Below are 17,512 nucleotides of genomic sequence, written 5' to 3'. Positions count from 1 at the left end.
GAACCCAAGACCTTAAAGTTCAGGGTGAAGTAAGTCCCATTCCGTCAAGCACAAAAGGCCCAACAGATCTCAGAGTTGAACAGGAGAGTCTGCTGGCTTTTCCACTTACTAGCCGACCTGGGCCGGTCCCTTTCCTTTTTTCTTCTTCAGTATATTGGAGTGACCATCACATACTTCACAAGGTAGTAAGAATGAAAAGGCAATGATGCTGGCAAAGCTAAGCTTTTGGGAATGTTCTGAGACTTAATAGTGGCACTTCAAGAGATGGAAAGGAGGGGAGTCTGGCTTGCTTTGAGGCCCAGGTGAGGAAGGCTCTCGAAACATTTGTGTCCTGAGACCAGGCAGGAGGAGGAGATGGTCCAAAAGGGGCATGGCACAGATGACCCAGGCACAATCCACTGAACACAGGGACCCAGGGAGATCACTCTCATGGCAGTGGCCATGCGATGGGTAGCCTCGAGAGGCAGACAAGAATGGGCCCAGACGCATTGGCAGATACAGAAGGAGAGATGGAATTTGGCCTCCAGGTGTTTTCAGAGACGGTTGTGGGAAATTTTGACCAGGACAGATCTAGAGCTCACAGATAAGTGGGGGCTAACTTGGTCGGAGGACACTTCTGGAGGCCTTTGTAGGTCAGGCTGGCTGATTTCTAAGGTGGTTACACAGTGAGATGGTGGGAAGCGGGTGTTTATCTTGTGGGCATCTGTGATAGCCAGTGATAACCAGTGCTGCTGTCCTCTCAGCCGTTTACAAGGCTACAAGCCAGCCAACAACCAGGCCACTTAGGGAGGACTTCGTCATAGGTCAGCGCTGCTTCCCATCGCCTGCTCATTCACATTTGTGGTCACCTATGAACAGGGCGAAATGCCCTAACAGATGTGCAGGTGAAAAAGGCTTCACCCAGACTGTGTAACATACTCATCTTTGGGACACTGTGTTAAAAAGCAAACTTAGCTTCTTAGCTAAGTTTGACTTTTCTTACAACCTAGACCAGATGTTATTAGTGACTGCTAAGCAGAGATAAAAAATTTTGCTGTTTAGAGGTTTTAAAGAACCACTCTCTCCTTTTTAAAAAGCCTAGGGGAAATAAAAAATGATGGACAACTGTATCTGCCTAACAAGGAGCTTGGGTGAGGACAGGGTGTTGAGGTTAGAGGGTGTGTGGGGACAGGGCCATCACAGCGGAACTCAACACTCTTCTCCTGAGTAGTCCTTTTGCCTCCGCTCTTTGGGGAGGGATCAGAATCGCACGAGGAAGCCACTTATGGGCGCTTAGCTCCATAGAAACAATACAGAATCATGAGGGAAACTGCATTAGGTGGTCAAGACTGGCAGTTTAAAATTGCACATCCTGTAATGAACTTGTACATCGTGATCACCTAGAATGTGTGGAGACAAAAGTGAGTGGATATTAGGTTCATGGATCAGCAGTTCTGCTTGTGTCTTGAGCAGGGGCATGCCACCAGAATTGATCCAAAAGACCATGCAGTGACAGTGGCCCCCTTGCCCCTTTGAGTATATGGGCATTTCCTGAGACTTCTGCACAGGCCAGGATGCCGGGGCTGCAGAGAGAACAGGAGCCCAATCCGAAGGACTAAACGCCTACGCCTACGGATCCTGGCTAATTAGCAAGCTTCTTAGCATCACTGAGGACCAGAAAGTGCACTTACCTGGTGATTCACCACCAGGGGCTGTTAGCATTGCGCACTTAATGGCACCACCAAGCCACTTCCTGACTTCTCTATGGCACTTGATGGACTAGTGGGCACTCGCTCGGATAGTGACCAGAGGAGCAGGAGCCCCTGGGAACGTGGTCTCAGGTCTCTATGCTGAACAGGTTTATGATCTGACACAAGTCGATGTGCCCAGCCTTCCCTGTAAGGCGATGCTACTAATTTTTACATTACTCCTGCTGGGCCACCTTTGTGGGTTTTTACAAAGATCCAGTAAGATGGGGGGGGGGAGTTCTTTATAAAATGTGAGGCATTAAAAATATTTGCTAGAATGTGTAGCTCATCTATCAGATGACCAGTCTGATGGGCTCATCATTTTTTTGAATTTGGTTCTCTGTACATCAAGTCACTAGGGTTCTAGCAGGAAAACTATTAACTGCCACCCAAGGGAGTAACTCAAGTAGTTTGACAAAGTTCCTGGGCTGGCAACAGTGAGATGCAGTTACTAGGAGATCTGAAGGGACTAAAGAAGCTGCTGGAACCTAGAGAATGCATGCTGGTCCAGTGGGGGCTGTGGCCTCGGGTGGAGGAGCCAGCAGGAGGGGGGCCGTGGAGTTCACAGGTCAGCTGCTTGGGGTATGCATAGAGCACACTGGATCTGGAGGGTAAGTGAAGCTCTCTAGTAGAGCCATTAAAACTGGTCTGTCTCTGTTACCCCGCACCCAGGATCTGAGTAGACGTCACTGCAGCTGGTTTTGTTGCTGTAGCAGGCAAGGATCAAATCGTGATCTGAATCATTAACAGAAGCAATGCAACACGCATGGTTCTTTCTAGTTTATTGTGTGGTAGAAAGACAGGCTCTTGGACGCTGTATAAACATCTCACAAAGTGCTTCTGGTCGATTACAGAAAGTCAAAGCCAATTTTCTTTGAGATGGGGCCCTTAAATCTGACATTCAGGTCACCGTAATAGCAAACAGGAGCTGTTGTACATAACATTCTGGAAGGCATCTCAACAAAGGCATTCTAGGACCTGTTTAAAACCTACAGCATCTAGGAAGATCCACCTTTCCTCCCAGTGCCTTTGAATGGTGATAAAAGGAGAAAGGAAGTCTGCTACAGATGTTGACTGAGTCTGAGAAGGCCTTTTAATGACTTCAAAAACCAGTCTTCAGTCATTTATCTCTGGAGACTCAGAGAAATGACCCCAAACCCCTTCCCCGTCTCCCCAGCTGGGTTTCTCCAGTCCATGTGCATGGCTTTCTGGGACCTAGGCACTGACTGCATTAACAGCCTCGCCCAGGCTCCTCATTAGGCTTCTTTAAAAGGCTTTTCGTGGAAGCAGCAGCTTTAATTTAGTTACTGCCAATCTTCAGCCCTTAGAATAAGTATTTCTTGTTTAAAAAAAAAAAAAAAAAAAAAAAAAAAAAAAAAAAAAAAAAAAAAGGAGGGGGACCACAGACCAGTCTGAGGAGTTCAATAAGGAAATAAGTACCTTTTATGAAAAGGACTTTTGAGCTCTCTGAGCTCACAACTTAAACTGAAATAACTTTACTGAAGTGTCTCCACATAAAACAGCACCTGCTTCCTGGCAGCTGGTTGGATGGGGTCTGTGTACACAGAGCATCTGATTAAAATGCCCTCAGTGCAAATAGCAGTCGTGGCAGAAGTATGGCTGCTGTGTACTCCTTGTGTCAAATCCACATCCCTCCCGGCTGCACCCTGTGGAATTAATTAGGAGTAGGAGAAACAGTAAAGGTCCTGCTGGACAGCCATGAGCAGCCCTGGGGCTCCCCGGAAACCCCCGAGCCGAGAAGAGAAGGCCACACTGGGGATGTCAGCCTTGGAGGTAGGGTGTGGGGAGGGTATGGTTCTGAGCAGGCAGGCATCGTGGAAGCTCCAGATTCTCGTGTAGCAGTCCTGGCCCACTAAGAAAGAGGGAAAACACGTGCCAGGTTAGGACACGCAGTAGCCCTTGTGCACACGTGCGCGTGGCTTCTTATGATTCCGAAGGGAACCCACTGGAGCCAGAACACAAACTCAATGCAAATTATTTCTGCTGATAACATGTACTTCTGGAAAATCAAAGTCACAGGTCTCCCTGGTGTTCTAGAATCACAACCAGTCGCAGGTGTTCCAAGTGACAAGATGCACTGGCTGGCTGTGACATAGTGGCTGGTCACCAGGCATCCTGGCTAATGGGTGGCCACTCTGCTTCCCTTGTGTCAAGGGCTGCTCAGGGGGCAGCCCAGCACCCCCGGTCTAGAGGACATGCAGCTGATTTCTGTGAAAAGAGTAACCAGGAAGATGTCTTCCCTTCAGTACATCCTGGGACACACTAGTGACAACTCTCACCAGAGCTGGTTCTGGTTTAATGGCTTAGTTCCCAAGACCAGGTGAGTCTTCGGGACTCATAGCTGTGAGGGACGTGGCACTGGCTGCAGCAGCCTAGATGCGCTCCTGGAGCTCATTAGAGGAAAAGGAAGGGCAGACCTCAGGGTCTCACGGCCCGGCTCGCCGAGGACTGCACGAGGCCACCACCGTCTGCCGCGCAGTGGGCTCCTCGCTTTCCTGTTCCCCAGAGCACAGCAGTTCTCCTGAGATGGAGACTAGGCTTAACCAAGAAGCTAACTGCTGCTGGGGGTGGAGAGTAGTAAACAGCCTGAGGAAGTTCTCAGAGATGCTTCTGTGGCACAAAAAAAGATTTCACAGAGAACAAGTACATTCTGTAGGCACATGTGCAAATCTGAGGACATGTCAAGACCAAGAACATATTCCTGAATGTCAAGGGCTTACTATTTCATGTGTCAAACTACTGAACTTTCATGCTATCAGAATATTCTGTTGCCCTAGAAACAGCAAAATCTGTGAGGCTACAGTTTTGTAGCCCTTCTCAAGGGAGTTTAGTGGCTCAACACCCCTGCTCCTGTTCTGCAGATATGGATTCCCAAGAACCAGTTCCTTTACAGTGACCTTAAACTCTTTTTGCAGCATCCTTGGCTGGAAAGTGAGCACAAAGAAAAGGGAGGCCAAGGTTTTAAACAGGATTGGGTGAAGGTCACCCTGAATGCTGACCAGGTGAACACCCAGGTCTCTGTTTCATTGCACGTAACTTGCCTGTTACTGAGGTGATGTTCTCCCACTAACGTGAGGGCACAGGGCTGTCCCAGCTGGCGGCAGCTTTAACTGCGGCTTACCAGTAGGACTGTCCTACTCTACGTCCCACCTTGTGTCTCCTACCAACAAGTCCCACGTACGAGGTTCTGATCTGGAGTAATTTCTCGCTCTGCCATTTTATTTGATGGGACAGAAAGATCTTCCCTTCCCCAGGTACCTGCTACCACAATGCCTTCTTCCTCGTGCACATGTAGGGGCAGGTAGGCGTACTCGTTCACATGACCTTCATACTGCCTTATACACTTAGTGGTCCTCAGGTCCCACAGCTTGATCTGTGGAAAGCACAAGGGGCCGTTAGAGAGGGTCCGGCAGGTATGCTAGTGAACCCAGGCAGGACAAGGTGGTCGCCAAACACCTTTTAGGGTTAGGAAAATCTAAATTTCAAAAGCAACAAAACCAGTTTCATGTCAGTCTAGACCAGGCTGGGCTCCCAGGTGGAGAAAACAACTTGCCTGGTCTCCTTCTGCCCTTTCCCTGCTATTGTCTGGCACAAGGGTCTCTCTCAGAAGAATTTAATCTCTACACCTAACATGGGGCCCAAACATATGATCCGAAGATCAAGAGTCACACATTCATCTGAATAAGCTAGCCAGGCGCCCCAACACAAGGGTCTTTTCTGAAGAGCCCATCACCTGCCAGAGTGCTAGGCCAGTGGCACCAGTGGCCTGAGTCATCAGTGCTACCCCTACCGTTCCCGCCATGTCAGATGCCATCAGGTTTTGCTCTTCTTGGAGGATCTGCACAGAGGTCACTGCTGAGTCATGGAAAAGGCGGGTGGCCTTCCAGCCCTTGCCCTGGTTTCGACAACGCAGATCTATGGCAAAGATCTCCCCAGAACGACAGCCGTTAAATAGCAAAGGAGCCTATGGAAAGAGAGAGAGAATGGTTGTTGGCACCACCTCCTCTAAGGCTGGGAAGGGTGTTCCCTCCAGAACACAACTCTTGCCTCGCCTCCCCTTTCCCAGTCTCTGGGTTAGTGGTGGGGGTGATGGCGTGGTCAGGACTTGAGCCTCAGTGTAGCTGGAAGGGTTCCTTAGGAAAGGATAAAAGAACGGGACCCCAGGGGTCTTCCAGTGTCCCCGCGACTGGCTGCATAATTATTTGTCCTGCTGGCTAATCCAAGTACTCCAGAACTGCTAACAGCTCATTTAAATAGGAAGTTGTTGAAAGTCAGGTTAGCCAGGCCTTTGTCAATCGGCCAGCTTTCATCCAGTGCAGATAGAATCACCAAGTAACCCACTCAACCTTGCTGATGCCCTCCTTTTCTCCCCCGAAAAAGAGAGACGACCAGATGCCACACACAGGAATCCGTTTTCAGTCCAGCAAAATTTCCACCCTTGGGACACTTTACATGGCTCCCCTCCGCCAGTCCAACCAACCATGAGAGCAAACTGTTGGGCCAAGACATCACTGCTGGTCCCAAAGGACTGCCGGTGTCCCGTCACCACGTTGGTCACAAGGACCCGCCGAGACAAGCCTGAGAGACAGAAGGGGCAGAGGGACAAGCATCACTCACAGTCTGGACAGGGGGTTTGGAGCCTGTCAAAGTTTCCTCTGGGGACGTGCGGGGGCAGCTGCAGCTCACCTGTGCTGAAGCAGTTATTTGCCTGAATGTTGAGGGACCACGCACAGGACCAGGCCTCGGGGATCCGGAAACTGCAGAGCATGCCGGGCCGGTCTCCTGCGGATGGCAACAGTGAAAGGTGAAAGGTGGCTGCTGGGGGCGGGGGGGGGGGGGCCCTTCCCTCCATGCTGCCTGGTCAGTGACCACCTGATCTGGGGAACCTCCAGGAATGACTGCTCAGAGATCTGTCTCAGAGATCCTTGGCCCCATTTTGGCCTTTATGGTGACAAAAAAGAGACACTCAGCTGGGGTACCTGGCTCAAAAGGGGTTATTCTGGGAACAAGCACGTGACTCCTGCCTTCCCAGGAGGAGTGCCAGAACTACTGACTGCCGGTCAGAGAGACGGTGTGGTTCTTTATAAGACGGTTTCAATCCCACATCACACTATCTGATGTGGGATCCCAAGCAAAACTTTATTTTTTGAAAGATTTTGTGAGAGAGAGAGAGAGAGAGAGAATGCACGTGCACACACATGCAGGCAGAGTGGCAGGCAGAGGCCGAGAGAGCAGCAGGCTTCTCAGTGAGCAGGGAGCCCAATGTGGGACTTGATCCCCAAACCCTGGGATCATGACCTGAGCCAAAGGCAGCAGCTTAACCGGACTGGGCCACCCAGGTGTCCCCAAAACATTTTTAAAATAAGCCTTTTAATTCACAATACATAAAGGGCACACACCCCAAATAGAGGGCCATGAGTGATCACAAAGGGGATGTAGCCACGTGCCCACCACTCAGGTTAAGAAGCAAAACACTGCAGCAGCCCGATACCCTCCCAATTACCTCCCTGCTCTTCCCGAGAGGGAACCGCGACCCGGGTCAGTTTGTAAGGTAGGTTCTAAACCTCTCTTGGTCTCAGCTTCCTCATCTGTGGCAATGGTGGTAACACACACTCCCGCCACATGGGCCTGCTGCATGAGGACAAGTCAGGCACCGGCTGAGTGGGCGCCCCCCTCACCAACCCTGTAACCGGAAGGGGTCGGGGTTCTCTTCACAGAAGGTAAGCAACCTGTTCACGCTGGTAAGGGGCAGAGCCGGGGTTCATGCCAGAGGTTTGACCCTTGTCTGATGGATCCTAAGTCTCTGATAGACTGAAAACTTAATGCCCAGAATATGCTGCCAGGAAGCCCGACTGCTTCAGGCGCACAGACTGGAAGCATGGCCACAGCGGGCGCCAGGCTGCGGGATCTGTATGGGTGGCCCAAAGAAATATTTTGATCTTTTGTACTCCTAACTGCTCTGGCTGCTGAAATGACCCCAGAGGAGGAGTATGTAAGGCCATACATCACTTCTAGTACCAATCCTGGGTCAGGTTTCGGGAACTCTCCCGCAAGTGCTTCTGCAGGCTGACATGGGCTTGTGCAGCCTGTGGCTCCCACCCCTCCTGTCCAAGCCCTTGCCACAGAGTTGACACCATTGTGGGCTGCAGCTCCTGGAGGCACGGACTGAGACCTCCTTCGGAGCACCTCCTCCTCTGAAGGGAAAGGACCTGGTACCTGGGTGACTACTGACGAACAGGGACGCTGGGAGCAGGGTGGCGCAGCCCGGAGTCTCTGCGATGCCCATGAGGCAGAGCCTGGAGGAGCTGTTAAGGACAGTCAAGTACAAGGGTCTCCTCTGGGAAGAGAATGGGCTGTAGTACCCTTCTAGAAAATACCACCACGAGCCACATTTAACACGTTTACATATTCCATATTTAGTTACAGATTTTCTAAAAGGAAAAAAATGTCACAAACACAGCTGAAGGCCTCTCTGACCTTTCTCCAGTCCAAGTCTTCCCTCTCCCCCACCCAAAATCACACTCTAAAACTGGTCAGACTTCTGGGCCGTGCTCTGTTCTTTCCACAGAGCATCTCCTACCACTGTTCCACCTCCACTCTCTTCTAGATTGATCTGGCTTGATTTTGTAGCTCCCATCTCTTCACATTCACAGTGGAGCATACCTTTGGATGAATGTACAACTCCTCTGTCTCGTCTCTTGCTGATGGGCACTTATGTCGTTTCAGGGGTTTTTTGCTCTGCTGCTGGAAGGAGCATCCCCTTCCGTTCTCCTGTCTTATACGCCACGCGTGGGAGGCTGCTTTAAGGCAGTTTTTTTTTTTTTTTTTTTTTAAAAGATGTTGTTTCTTTGACATGGGGCCAGCAAGAGAAGGAACACAAGCAGGGGGATGGGAGAGGGAGAAGCAGGCTTCCTGGAGAACAAGGAGTCTGACTTGGGGCTCGATCCCAGGACCCTGGGATCATGACCTAAGCTGAAGGCAGACATTTAACGGCTGAGCCACCCAGGCGCCCCTAAGGCAGTGTTTTCTTAGACCCACGGTACGAGTTTAAGTTTGCTACCACTCACTACATACACACAAAGAACTGCAACAGAAGTTTCATAAAACACTTGCTCTTACTAAATAGGATACTCGTTATTTTCTAGTCTACTTCATTAAAAAAAATGCCGCTCACAAATGTACGTAACAGCCCATGGATGGCGGTCATGCTATGCAGTCCAGAAACAGCCTGATCTGTGCTCATCTGAACGCGTATAAACCGACATGTCCACATTTTAGCTTTAGTCTCCCGACTGCAGCTGGATGTGCTGCCGCATCAGACCACAGTCACTTGCGTTTCCTTTCTCTGAACCACCTCTGTCTGTGCCTTCCTTCCCACTGATCCACTTCCGCTCCCTTCACAGCCGAACTTCTCTCAGAGGAGTCTGTTTCTCCCACTCCCTTGCCGCCTTCTCACTCCTCAGCCCACTGCAACCCAGTCATCTCCCAGGCAAGTCTCCCCAAGGTCTCCAGTGGACTCCCGTTTTTCACACCAAGCGACACTTTCCAGTCTTGCCTGTGGCCACGCGGCACTGTTTCCAACGACATGCTCGGTGGTGACCTCCAGCCCACCCTCTGGGAGGCCCCCCTCAGACCTTCTGTCACCTCCATGGCCTGGCCTAGATCCTGAGCCTCTTCCACTTGTGCTTCTCCTCCACCCCTGCTTACCCACCACATCCGCTCCCCTGCGCGCAGTCTTGCAGCAACCCCCAACCCTCCCAATCTAAGGTCTCACCCTTGCCAGTCTCTCCTAAGATATGCCTCCAGGGCCACAGTCCTCCAGAATATCCTAGCACCAGGGGCCCCACCTCGCCAGAGACCTCACAGACACTAGACCCCTTACCACTGCCCCAGGAGCCAGGATCTCTCCTGCTTCTTCCTTCCCATGTGGGAGTCACCTCCAGGAAGGCCACCCGATCCCTCCATCCTGCTAGCATCCCACTGCCCCACCGACGTCACTGCAGAGACTGAGCGCCTGCGGCCCACCACTGCCCTTTCCAGCACTGCACAGGGATGAATCCGCTCAATGGACTTTGTGGAACGAACACACGCACCCTTCACTGAGAACTGTCAGCATCTGCAAAGCAATCAGGCAACGAGTCCAGTTGTCTGAACTGTGTCGTGTGCATATCACGCTGCCTCAGGCAGCAGGCCCCGTGTTACGTATTTCTGGTCAGAGAGATGCCGAAGCTGAAAATGATAACCCCGCGGCTGGGCAGCCCAAGGCCTTCCTGAAGAAACCTCTTTCGCTTCTGGCTTTAGAGGGCGAGCATGTGGGGAGGGAGTCCCTACCTAGATGCACTTTTAGTTCCTAGGATGAAGTTTACTCTTAAACTTCATGTGGTACTCATGGGGCCAGTATCAGGTCCTGTGCTTTCAGAGGCCGCAGGTATCCAAGAGCCCAGGGAGGGCAGTCTCAGTCTAACTGCTCCCCATTTTTGGGGGGGAAATGCAGAGGACCAGGCTCAACAACGTGCCGTTTTGGTAAAGGGAGAAAGTTCCATGGCCTTCAGCAGAGGCAGCAGGTACAAAGAAAAGATTACCTGAAGTGACCACCAGAGGGCAAGCGGCTAACGAAGCTACCACAGACCATGCTCTTTAAACTCAATTATACGGGCTTTTAATCTCTCCTTAGTGTAAGGAGAGAAACCTGGGAAAACGTCTTCCTGTTTTAAGATCAGAAATGAGAGCGAGGTTGTTTTCTCTCCTTTAAGATCTGGTCTCTTCCATCATCTGGTAAGAGCATCAGTGACAGGTGGTCCTATCCCCCACAGAATCCTACCAAATGAAAGCCACATAAAGTTTTCAATTTACAGAACACACAGTTTTGTGTTTATCTTACGTAAAATTTATAACCCGATCTTTTAAAAATAGAATGTCGTGGAACAAATTAAAATAACCCCAACAGGTTCCGATTCAGCCATTATGTAAGGAGGACCAAGATATGCCAAGCACTGTGCTAAGTGCCTTCACTGATGTTAACTGATGTTAGCCCTGTGATGACTCTTGAAGTATGTGTTAGGTACAGTGAGTGGTCAGGGTTTTAAGAACTCACTGGTTATAAAACTGAACCAAGGACAAGACTCATGGCTCAAACCGAATTACTCCCAGAAGCACGGGACAGACAGCTGTTCTGTCCATCATCAACAGCCCCCGGGGACACCAGAGGATGGGTCTAGCCAGCCTGACACTGTGCTCCTGTGCTCTTAGTAAAAGAGCCCTGACTGTTCCCTGAGAGGGCAGACTAGAGTGAAGAGTGCTCTAAAGGCAGCTGTCTCTGGAGGCACCAGGGGGGCCCAGTCAGTTAAGTGTCTCCCTTCAGCTCAGGTTGTGATCCTGGGGTCCTGGGATCAAGCCCTGCATTGGGCTCCCTGCTCAGCTAGGAGTCGCATCTCCTTCTGCCTTTGTCTCTCCATCCCCCGCTCATGGGCCCCCCCACACCCCAAAAATAAATACATAAAATAAAAAAAAAAAAGAAAAAAGGTGGTCTCTGGTAGGAACCCTAGGCACTGAGCCCACACACTTCCGTCCAATGCTGCAGAATTCCCCTTTCCCCTTTACTGATGCCCGCCCTCCCCTTCCCCCAACAAGAGGCCCGGCCCACCCTCAAACTGCTATAGCTCTGAGCTCGTTCTGATTCACCTCAAGAGCATGTGGGGTTCCTGTCCAAGGCTTTACTGTTCCTAACAGTGTCTGGCACACAGTGACATCAGTGTCATCCTGGGAACTCTGCTACTTGTCTGCGCTCCACGCACGGCAAGCCTTGTTCTCTACCGAGCTGCACTATTCTTTCCTAACGGGTGAGATGTGCATACAAAACAGAGTAGACCTCTGGCCACGATGATGCCACCTCACACACCCCACAGATGCCCGGCTCTACATAGCGGCATGGGTTGCCCACCAAACCTCTTCGTCTGCCAAAAGATACAGAATGTGGGAATCCAGGTGATTCAGCGAGGCCCAGCACACAGAGTTCACCTGGGGAGGAAGCACACAGCAAGGCTGGTCTGACTGCCAACTCGTGGAGACAGACAGATGCTTTCCTACTGAGTAACTACTGGGGATACCGACACGGGACTGCTTTCTTCAGGTCTCACTTCTTTTAAGGGGGCTGGAACAGTCACCAGGACAGGCAAGTCCCCTGCTCCACCATATAGGGCCTTGAGGGCAACAGGGAGGAAGTTACCCCCAGACTTTGGTCCTTGGTCATCAGCATAGACCTCACAGTGAGACCTGTGGCATACCCTGTGGTCTGGGGACGGAGTCCCTGCAATAGAAGGGAACCAACCTAACCGAGAGGCGAACTGCATCTTCCCTTCCCCCAGAGACCAGGTTCGACCTGTGTCCATGCTGTGGCTCCGGTCCCAAATGGACAGAATGTCACCGCTTCTTACACATTCACTCATCGCCCCAGTGGAATTTAAAGGTTGCTCCCTCAATGGCAAGCTGTGCTGTATTGTATTTATGTAATCTCTTTTTATTTCCATAACCTCTGTGTAGGCCACAGACTGGCTGAGTGACGGATGCACCCAAGACTGTCCACTCAGGCCCCTTCCGCCCGCAGCCCAGGAACTCCGTGCTGGGCAAGGGCTCCTTCGGGCTACTGCGATCCTCCCAGAGGGAAGGTCTGCACCACCAGTTAAAGAAGCCTTTCCAAGCCTAAAGAATTTTCACACCTTCTCCCAAGTACTGACAGTTACTTCTCTTCCAAGAAAAGAAACTCCTGAGGCCCCTTTCTTCCCCTATGGGTTCTCAAGATCTCTGACTCCCTTTTCCCTTGGGAAAATAGGTACTCAAGCCCCACCTTCTTCATAAAGTTCTCTCCTCTCCTCTGAATTGGGCCAACTAAAGCAGGGCCCTTTGATCCAAAGTGCAAAGGGAGCTGCAAGGCTAATTGATGGGAAAGGCCACGTACCTTCCGGTTGGTGAAGTACAGGTTTTCGTGCATATGCACCTTGAGTGAGGGGGTCTTCAGACCTCGCAGGCTGATGATGCCATACTTGGAGCCTCCGACTTTGACATCATTCACTGTGAAGAGCCGGTCACTGTTGGTATCCGCCTGGAGGGAAAAGAGACTACAGGTCACCTCCCTGGCTGAGCCCAGGCGAGCTGCCCAAGGCGATCTATCTGCCCCTCTTTGTAGGATCCCATGCTCTGTGCATTTTCACCTGGTGAGCGCTCCCACCCACGAGGGGGTATGGAGCATGGGGGTAACCCACCTTGTCCCTACTCAGCCCAGCCGTCCCCAGGCAAGGCGGACAGCGATGCGGTCTCACAGTCAGGAACACGGATAAGGGCAGTGAGGGGGCGGAGTCAGGGAGTCTGAGGTCCGTACAGCAGCTCCACTCAGAACTGCGTTTCGAAGAGTCCCAGTGTCCACCCAGGTAAGCTGTTTAGATGGGCCACATGGTGACACGCAGCCATCGCAAAGGCCACACACAATGTGGAAAATGCTAGTTATACCCCTGTGAAGGGGGTGAAAGGAGAATACAAAATTGGATTCCTAATACACAGGCACTTTTCTCCCCACTGAGTAAAAGAAAAAACAACAACAACAAAAAAGGAAGCAAGCCTACTGCACTGAAAAAAAATTACAATAAAAAACACTACACTGGGATGTAAGTTTTTTTCTCATATAAAAAATGTGGCTGGGTGGCTTAGTAGTTAAAGCCTCTGCCTTTGGCTCAGGTCATGATCTCAGGGTCCTGGAATCGAGCCCCACATCAGGCTCTCTGCTCAGCAGGGAGCCTGCTCCCCCTCCACCTCTGCCTACTTGTGATCTTTGCCAAATAAATAAAAAAAAATCTTAAAAAAAAAATGTGGTTGGGGCGTCTGGTGGCTCAGTTGTTAAGCATCTGCCTTCACCTCAGGTAATGATCCCAGAGTCCTGGGTTTGAGCCCGGCATCAGGATCCCTGCTCAGCAGGAAGCCTGCTTCTCCCTCTCCCACTCCCCCTGCTTGTGCTCCCTCCCTCACTGTGTCCTCTCTCTGTCAAATAAACAAATACAATTTTAAAAAATGTGGTTAATAATTACTTCAAAACAAAAACCTTATATAGTTATGTGTTTTATATATATATTTAAATATAATATACATACATAACATGGGTTTGGATGCTGGTGAAAATGTATTCACTTTGCAAGTTTACTCAGAAACCACATTTCCTGAAGAATCATTACAGTGACTAGAATCAGAATGGAAGAACTGATCTCTGGATGGCAAAGCACCCTTCCCAAAATTCTAGTCCACACAGCCAGCCAACCACCTTTAACTCCGGATGACTGGGGAGATCACGTCCGTGGGAGTCATTGTGAGCCAGAGCATGAGGACTGGGGACGGGGGCCATACTAAGCAGCACGTGCATACCCACCCAGTTTTACCGAAGAGACCCAGGGAAGCGGCTCCCGAGTATGTACCGCAAGCAAGTATTCTACTGATTCAGGTCAAATCGTACCCCTAGATCCTTGGGGGAGTAAAGCCACAGGAGAGAATGGGAGTCCTAGAATACCTCGGATGTATTCTCCTGTTGATGTCTTCTGGGGCAAGACCTCAAGGGTCAGCTCCATGATTTCAGATTCCAGTCCTGTCCAGCAGGCTGAGGCTCTCCATTTTTCCATCCTTCTTTCATTCTCCTCAGTCTTCCCCCGGCCTCCAGCAAGGACAGGGCTTGCTAGGAAGCCATGATCTCCTGTAGCCTCAAGCTTCTAGTCTAACTCCGGGGATCCCGGGGTCTTCTGCCGACATTTTTCTGAACGCTGGGTTCAGGCAGTTGGCTCTGGCTTTATTTAGCTTTGGCTAGATTAGCCCTAGTCTAACCTAATGCAGAGAAGACTCTGCTCCGTGTAAATGATGTGATAAAGGTGTGTCGGACGCGCAGGCCCAGCGGTGCCACCCGGGTAGGAGTCAACAAGCAAGGGAGCGGCGCACGGCTGCTACCGAAGGATGCTGGAGCTTCAGGGTGGCGCGATGATGCCCCAGCACAGGAAGAATTAGAAGCCCCTGGCCCACTGCATACCTTTCTGTCTGTACCCAACACACCCAAGGGAAAACTACTCTGTGATAGTTTTAGATGTGTGCTGGGCCCCGGCTGTCAGACTGAATAACAGAGCTGGAGTCAGGGCGAGCCTGGTCAGCACCTGCCAGCGGGCACACGTCAGAACAGTGACGCCAATGGGACGACCCTGCTCTCGTGGCACTGGCCGTCTCACAACTAGGCCTCATGAAAGCCAAGGTTAGGCCACTCAGGGTCAGCGGATAAAAGCTGTACCCCTGGCACCCACAGGGAGCTCCCTCCCACTCACCAGTATGAGGTTAAATCGGTCGCTTGCCAAAGCGGAGGGATCCGAGCTCTGAATCTGGACCTTTTTCCTCTGCATGCAGCTCACTCGCAGCTCATGAGCTAAACTGCAGAGGGAAAGAGGGGCGGGGAGGGCACGGCCACTGGACCCAGACACCCGTGAAGCCGACTCAGAGGCTCCGCCCTGGCACCCACCCTGGAGACCTCCCCGCACCCCGCCCCCGTCAGCCTCTCCTCCCAAGTAAGTGTCAGCCGCGGAGCTGAGCAGGATCCCAAATCATCTCAGTCACAGAACTCGGAGGAAAACTAAGGCCAAGAAATGGGTGGCTCCTCTACAGGGTCAAAGAAAGAACTAGACTAGGGCGCCCAGCTCTCTCTCTCCACATCAAGGCCGTACCCCACTTGAGAACAAAGCAGGTTTTAAGGTGAAGAGAGATCTAACTAGACCTTAACTCTTTTCCTTCTCAGGAAGGAGCTATGGGAGAGGCCTGCCCCATCTACCCTGGTGGGGCCAGCCTTCCCTGAAGGGGGCCCTGCTCCAACAGAAGTGCTGTGCCCCCCTCCGATGTTCTGTTGCTGGCCCGTGCACAGGAGGCAGCAGAACGCAGGGGCGAGGAGCTCAGGCACCGGATCAGATGGATCCCGTCCTTTCTAGCCTTACCTTGAGCCAGTCGTTCCGCTCTGAGCCTCAGTCTCTTCTGAAAATGGGCAAGTACCAACCCAGCTCACAGGGTTTTAGTCAGAATATCAAACATCATAAGTATATGAGGTTTAGTACGCATACATCCCTTTAATTGCTGTATTTTAGATGACAACTCATGGGAAGGGGAGGAGGCGGAAATCTCATGGGAATGAAGTTCTAGGAGCTTCACTGCACTGAAAATGATTTCAAGTAACACAGAAGAAACGTCTTGAGAAATTTCTGCTGAGTTTCTCTGCCTAGATCCCTCCTCTCTCCTTGGCCTCCTGCAGGAGCTTCTCCCCTTGTTCTATAGGGAAAATGATTTTCTCAGGGCTGGTTTTGGCAGAAGGCAGGCTGTGCTCCTCCCCACCCCCACTTTGCCCCCAACTGTGAGGACTCCGCAGAGTGGTTCTATCCCCATTGGCTTCTTGGACCACGGATATAACAAACAGGAAGAGGTAAAAAGCTTAATGAGGCTTTGTCTTACCGGCAGTAACTGGTGACATTGAGAAAACCCAGCTTGCTTTTCTGTAGCAATGATGATGCATTAAAACCCATCCTGGCTATTTTCTAAAAAACAAAACAAAACAAAACCAGATTCAATGAAGTTTTAGGTTATAGGATAATGGAGAATGCTTTTAGTTTCATAGGATCTAATGAAGAAGCTGGTGTACTAAGTTGGCAGAAATTATATGTACAGAGATCTGACAGACTCCTCTCCTGGGCAAGAGGAAAAGTCCGTCACAAGAAAGCACACGTTGAGCTGGAAAGCTGGCCTGGTGTCCACATCTAAGCTCTCCATCAATTTACCTGCGGAGCCAGGTGAGGACACAAGGCCCCCCCGCTAGGGAGCACAAGAATGGTCCTGCTCGCTCAGGTCTTCACCAAGCTTTCCGTTCGACCTGGTGACCCCAGGGCTCCCATAAACCACAGGAAGTTCTTGGCATCTAATCCCCAGAAGGGATGCAGGAAATCCGCGTATCCAAACCACACACCTGGGTTTTCTATTAAAGATACAGTTACTGGAACTGTGTCATGCCACTTCCCGATTCCTCCGGGGAAGGACAGGATGGGAGGCTCACGGATGGAACTTCGCAGGTAAGAAAAGGAGTAGCGGGAGATTTCCTGCCTGTTCTCACTCTCTTCATCGGATTCCTATGGGGGGAGCTTAATGCCACAAAGTGCCCCATGCTGTGTTATAGGGGCGTCTCACTGGCACCTCCCGTCAGCAGTGGAGGGGACAGGGCGGCCAGCAGGAGTGCGGAGCCCACCTTTTTCTGCTTGTCTTCTTCCTCCAGCAGCTGCAGCCTTTTGCTTTCCATCTCCTTCTGCCGGATGCCCTCCTTTGTGAGGGGGTTGCAGTTGTTATGGCCAGGGAGCAAGCGGAAATAGCGTTTCTTTTCAGGGTCAAAGTAATACCCTGGCAGATCTTAAGTCAAAAGAGAGGAAATCCACTTCAACTTAGAACACGACATGGACCCACCTACGAAAGAACCCAGAGGCCTGTCCACACCACCGCTCACAGATAGATGTCCATCTGTTCTGAGGGGCAGCAGGTAGGCTAATGCAGCCAGTCACCCTCCTGTGCCCATGCAGGGAGCCATCGGCCTCAGCTCCCTTTCTGCCCCGTTCCTGACGCAGCCAGGATGTTTAGTTAGCGTTTCAATGTGCTCCAGAATTTCCCCCGAGCCAGGAAAGGGGCTGGTGACACCCATGGAGTGTCCCCACACGCAAGCAAAGACACAC

At 51.2% G+C, this 17,512-nt stretch overlaps 1 protein-coding gene across 5 annotated transcripts in view; it reads right to left on the bottom strand.

Annotated features, from left to right (window-relative positions):
* Nucleotides 1–2,492: 2,492 nt before the first annotated feature.
* DCAF4 (DDB1 and CUL4 associated factor 4) overlaps nt 2,493–17,512 on the bottom strand; it is a 29,563-nt gene continuing 14,543 nt past the window's right edge. For 3 of the 5 annotated variants that reach the window (XM_082733467.1, XM_082733468.1, XM_082733469.1), the window contains 11 exons: nt 17,038–17,195; nt 16,254–16,336; nt 15,089–15,191; nt 12,703–12,846; nt 11,716–11,765; nt 7,965–8,044; nt 6,435–6,530; nt 6,229–6,326; nt 5,539–5,712; nt 5,007–5,121; nt 2,493–3,600 (listed from right to left, as the gene is read on the bottom strand). In XM_082733467.1, coding sequence (XP_082589593.1) covers nt 3,407–3,600; nt 5,007–5,121; nt 5,539–5,712; nt 6,229–6,326; nt 6,435–6,530; nt 7,965–8,044; nt 11,716–11,765; nt 12,703–12,846; nt 15,089–15,191; nt 16,254–16,336; nt 17,038–17,195 — 1,295 coding nt within the window. In that variant the 3' untranslated portion in view covers nt 2,493–3,406. Of the gene's footprint in view, nt 3,601–5,006; nt 5,122–5,538; nt 5,713–6,228; nt 6,327–6,434; nt 6,531–7,964; nt 8,045–11,715; nt 11,766–12,702; nt 12,847–13,006; nt 13,253–15,088; nt 15,192–16,253; nt 16,337–17,037; nt 17,196–17,512 lie in introns of those variants that run through there. The other 2 variants (XM_082733470.1, XM_082733471.1) reach the window with 2 other exon arrangements.

Source organism: Mustela nivalis (assembly GCF_964662115.1).
Source record: "Mustela nivalis genome assembly, chromosome: 6".
Taxonomy (NCBI): Eukaryota; Metazoa; Chordata; class Mammalia; order Carnivora; family Mustelidae; genus Mustela; species Mustela nivalis.
This window is presented reverse-complemented; position numbering and strand designations above follow the sequence as displayed.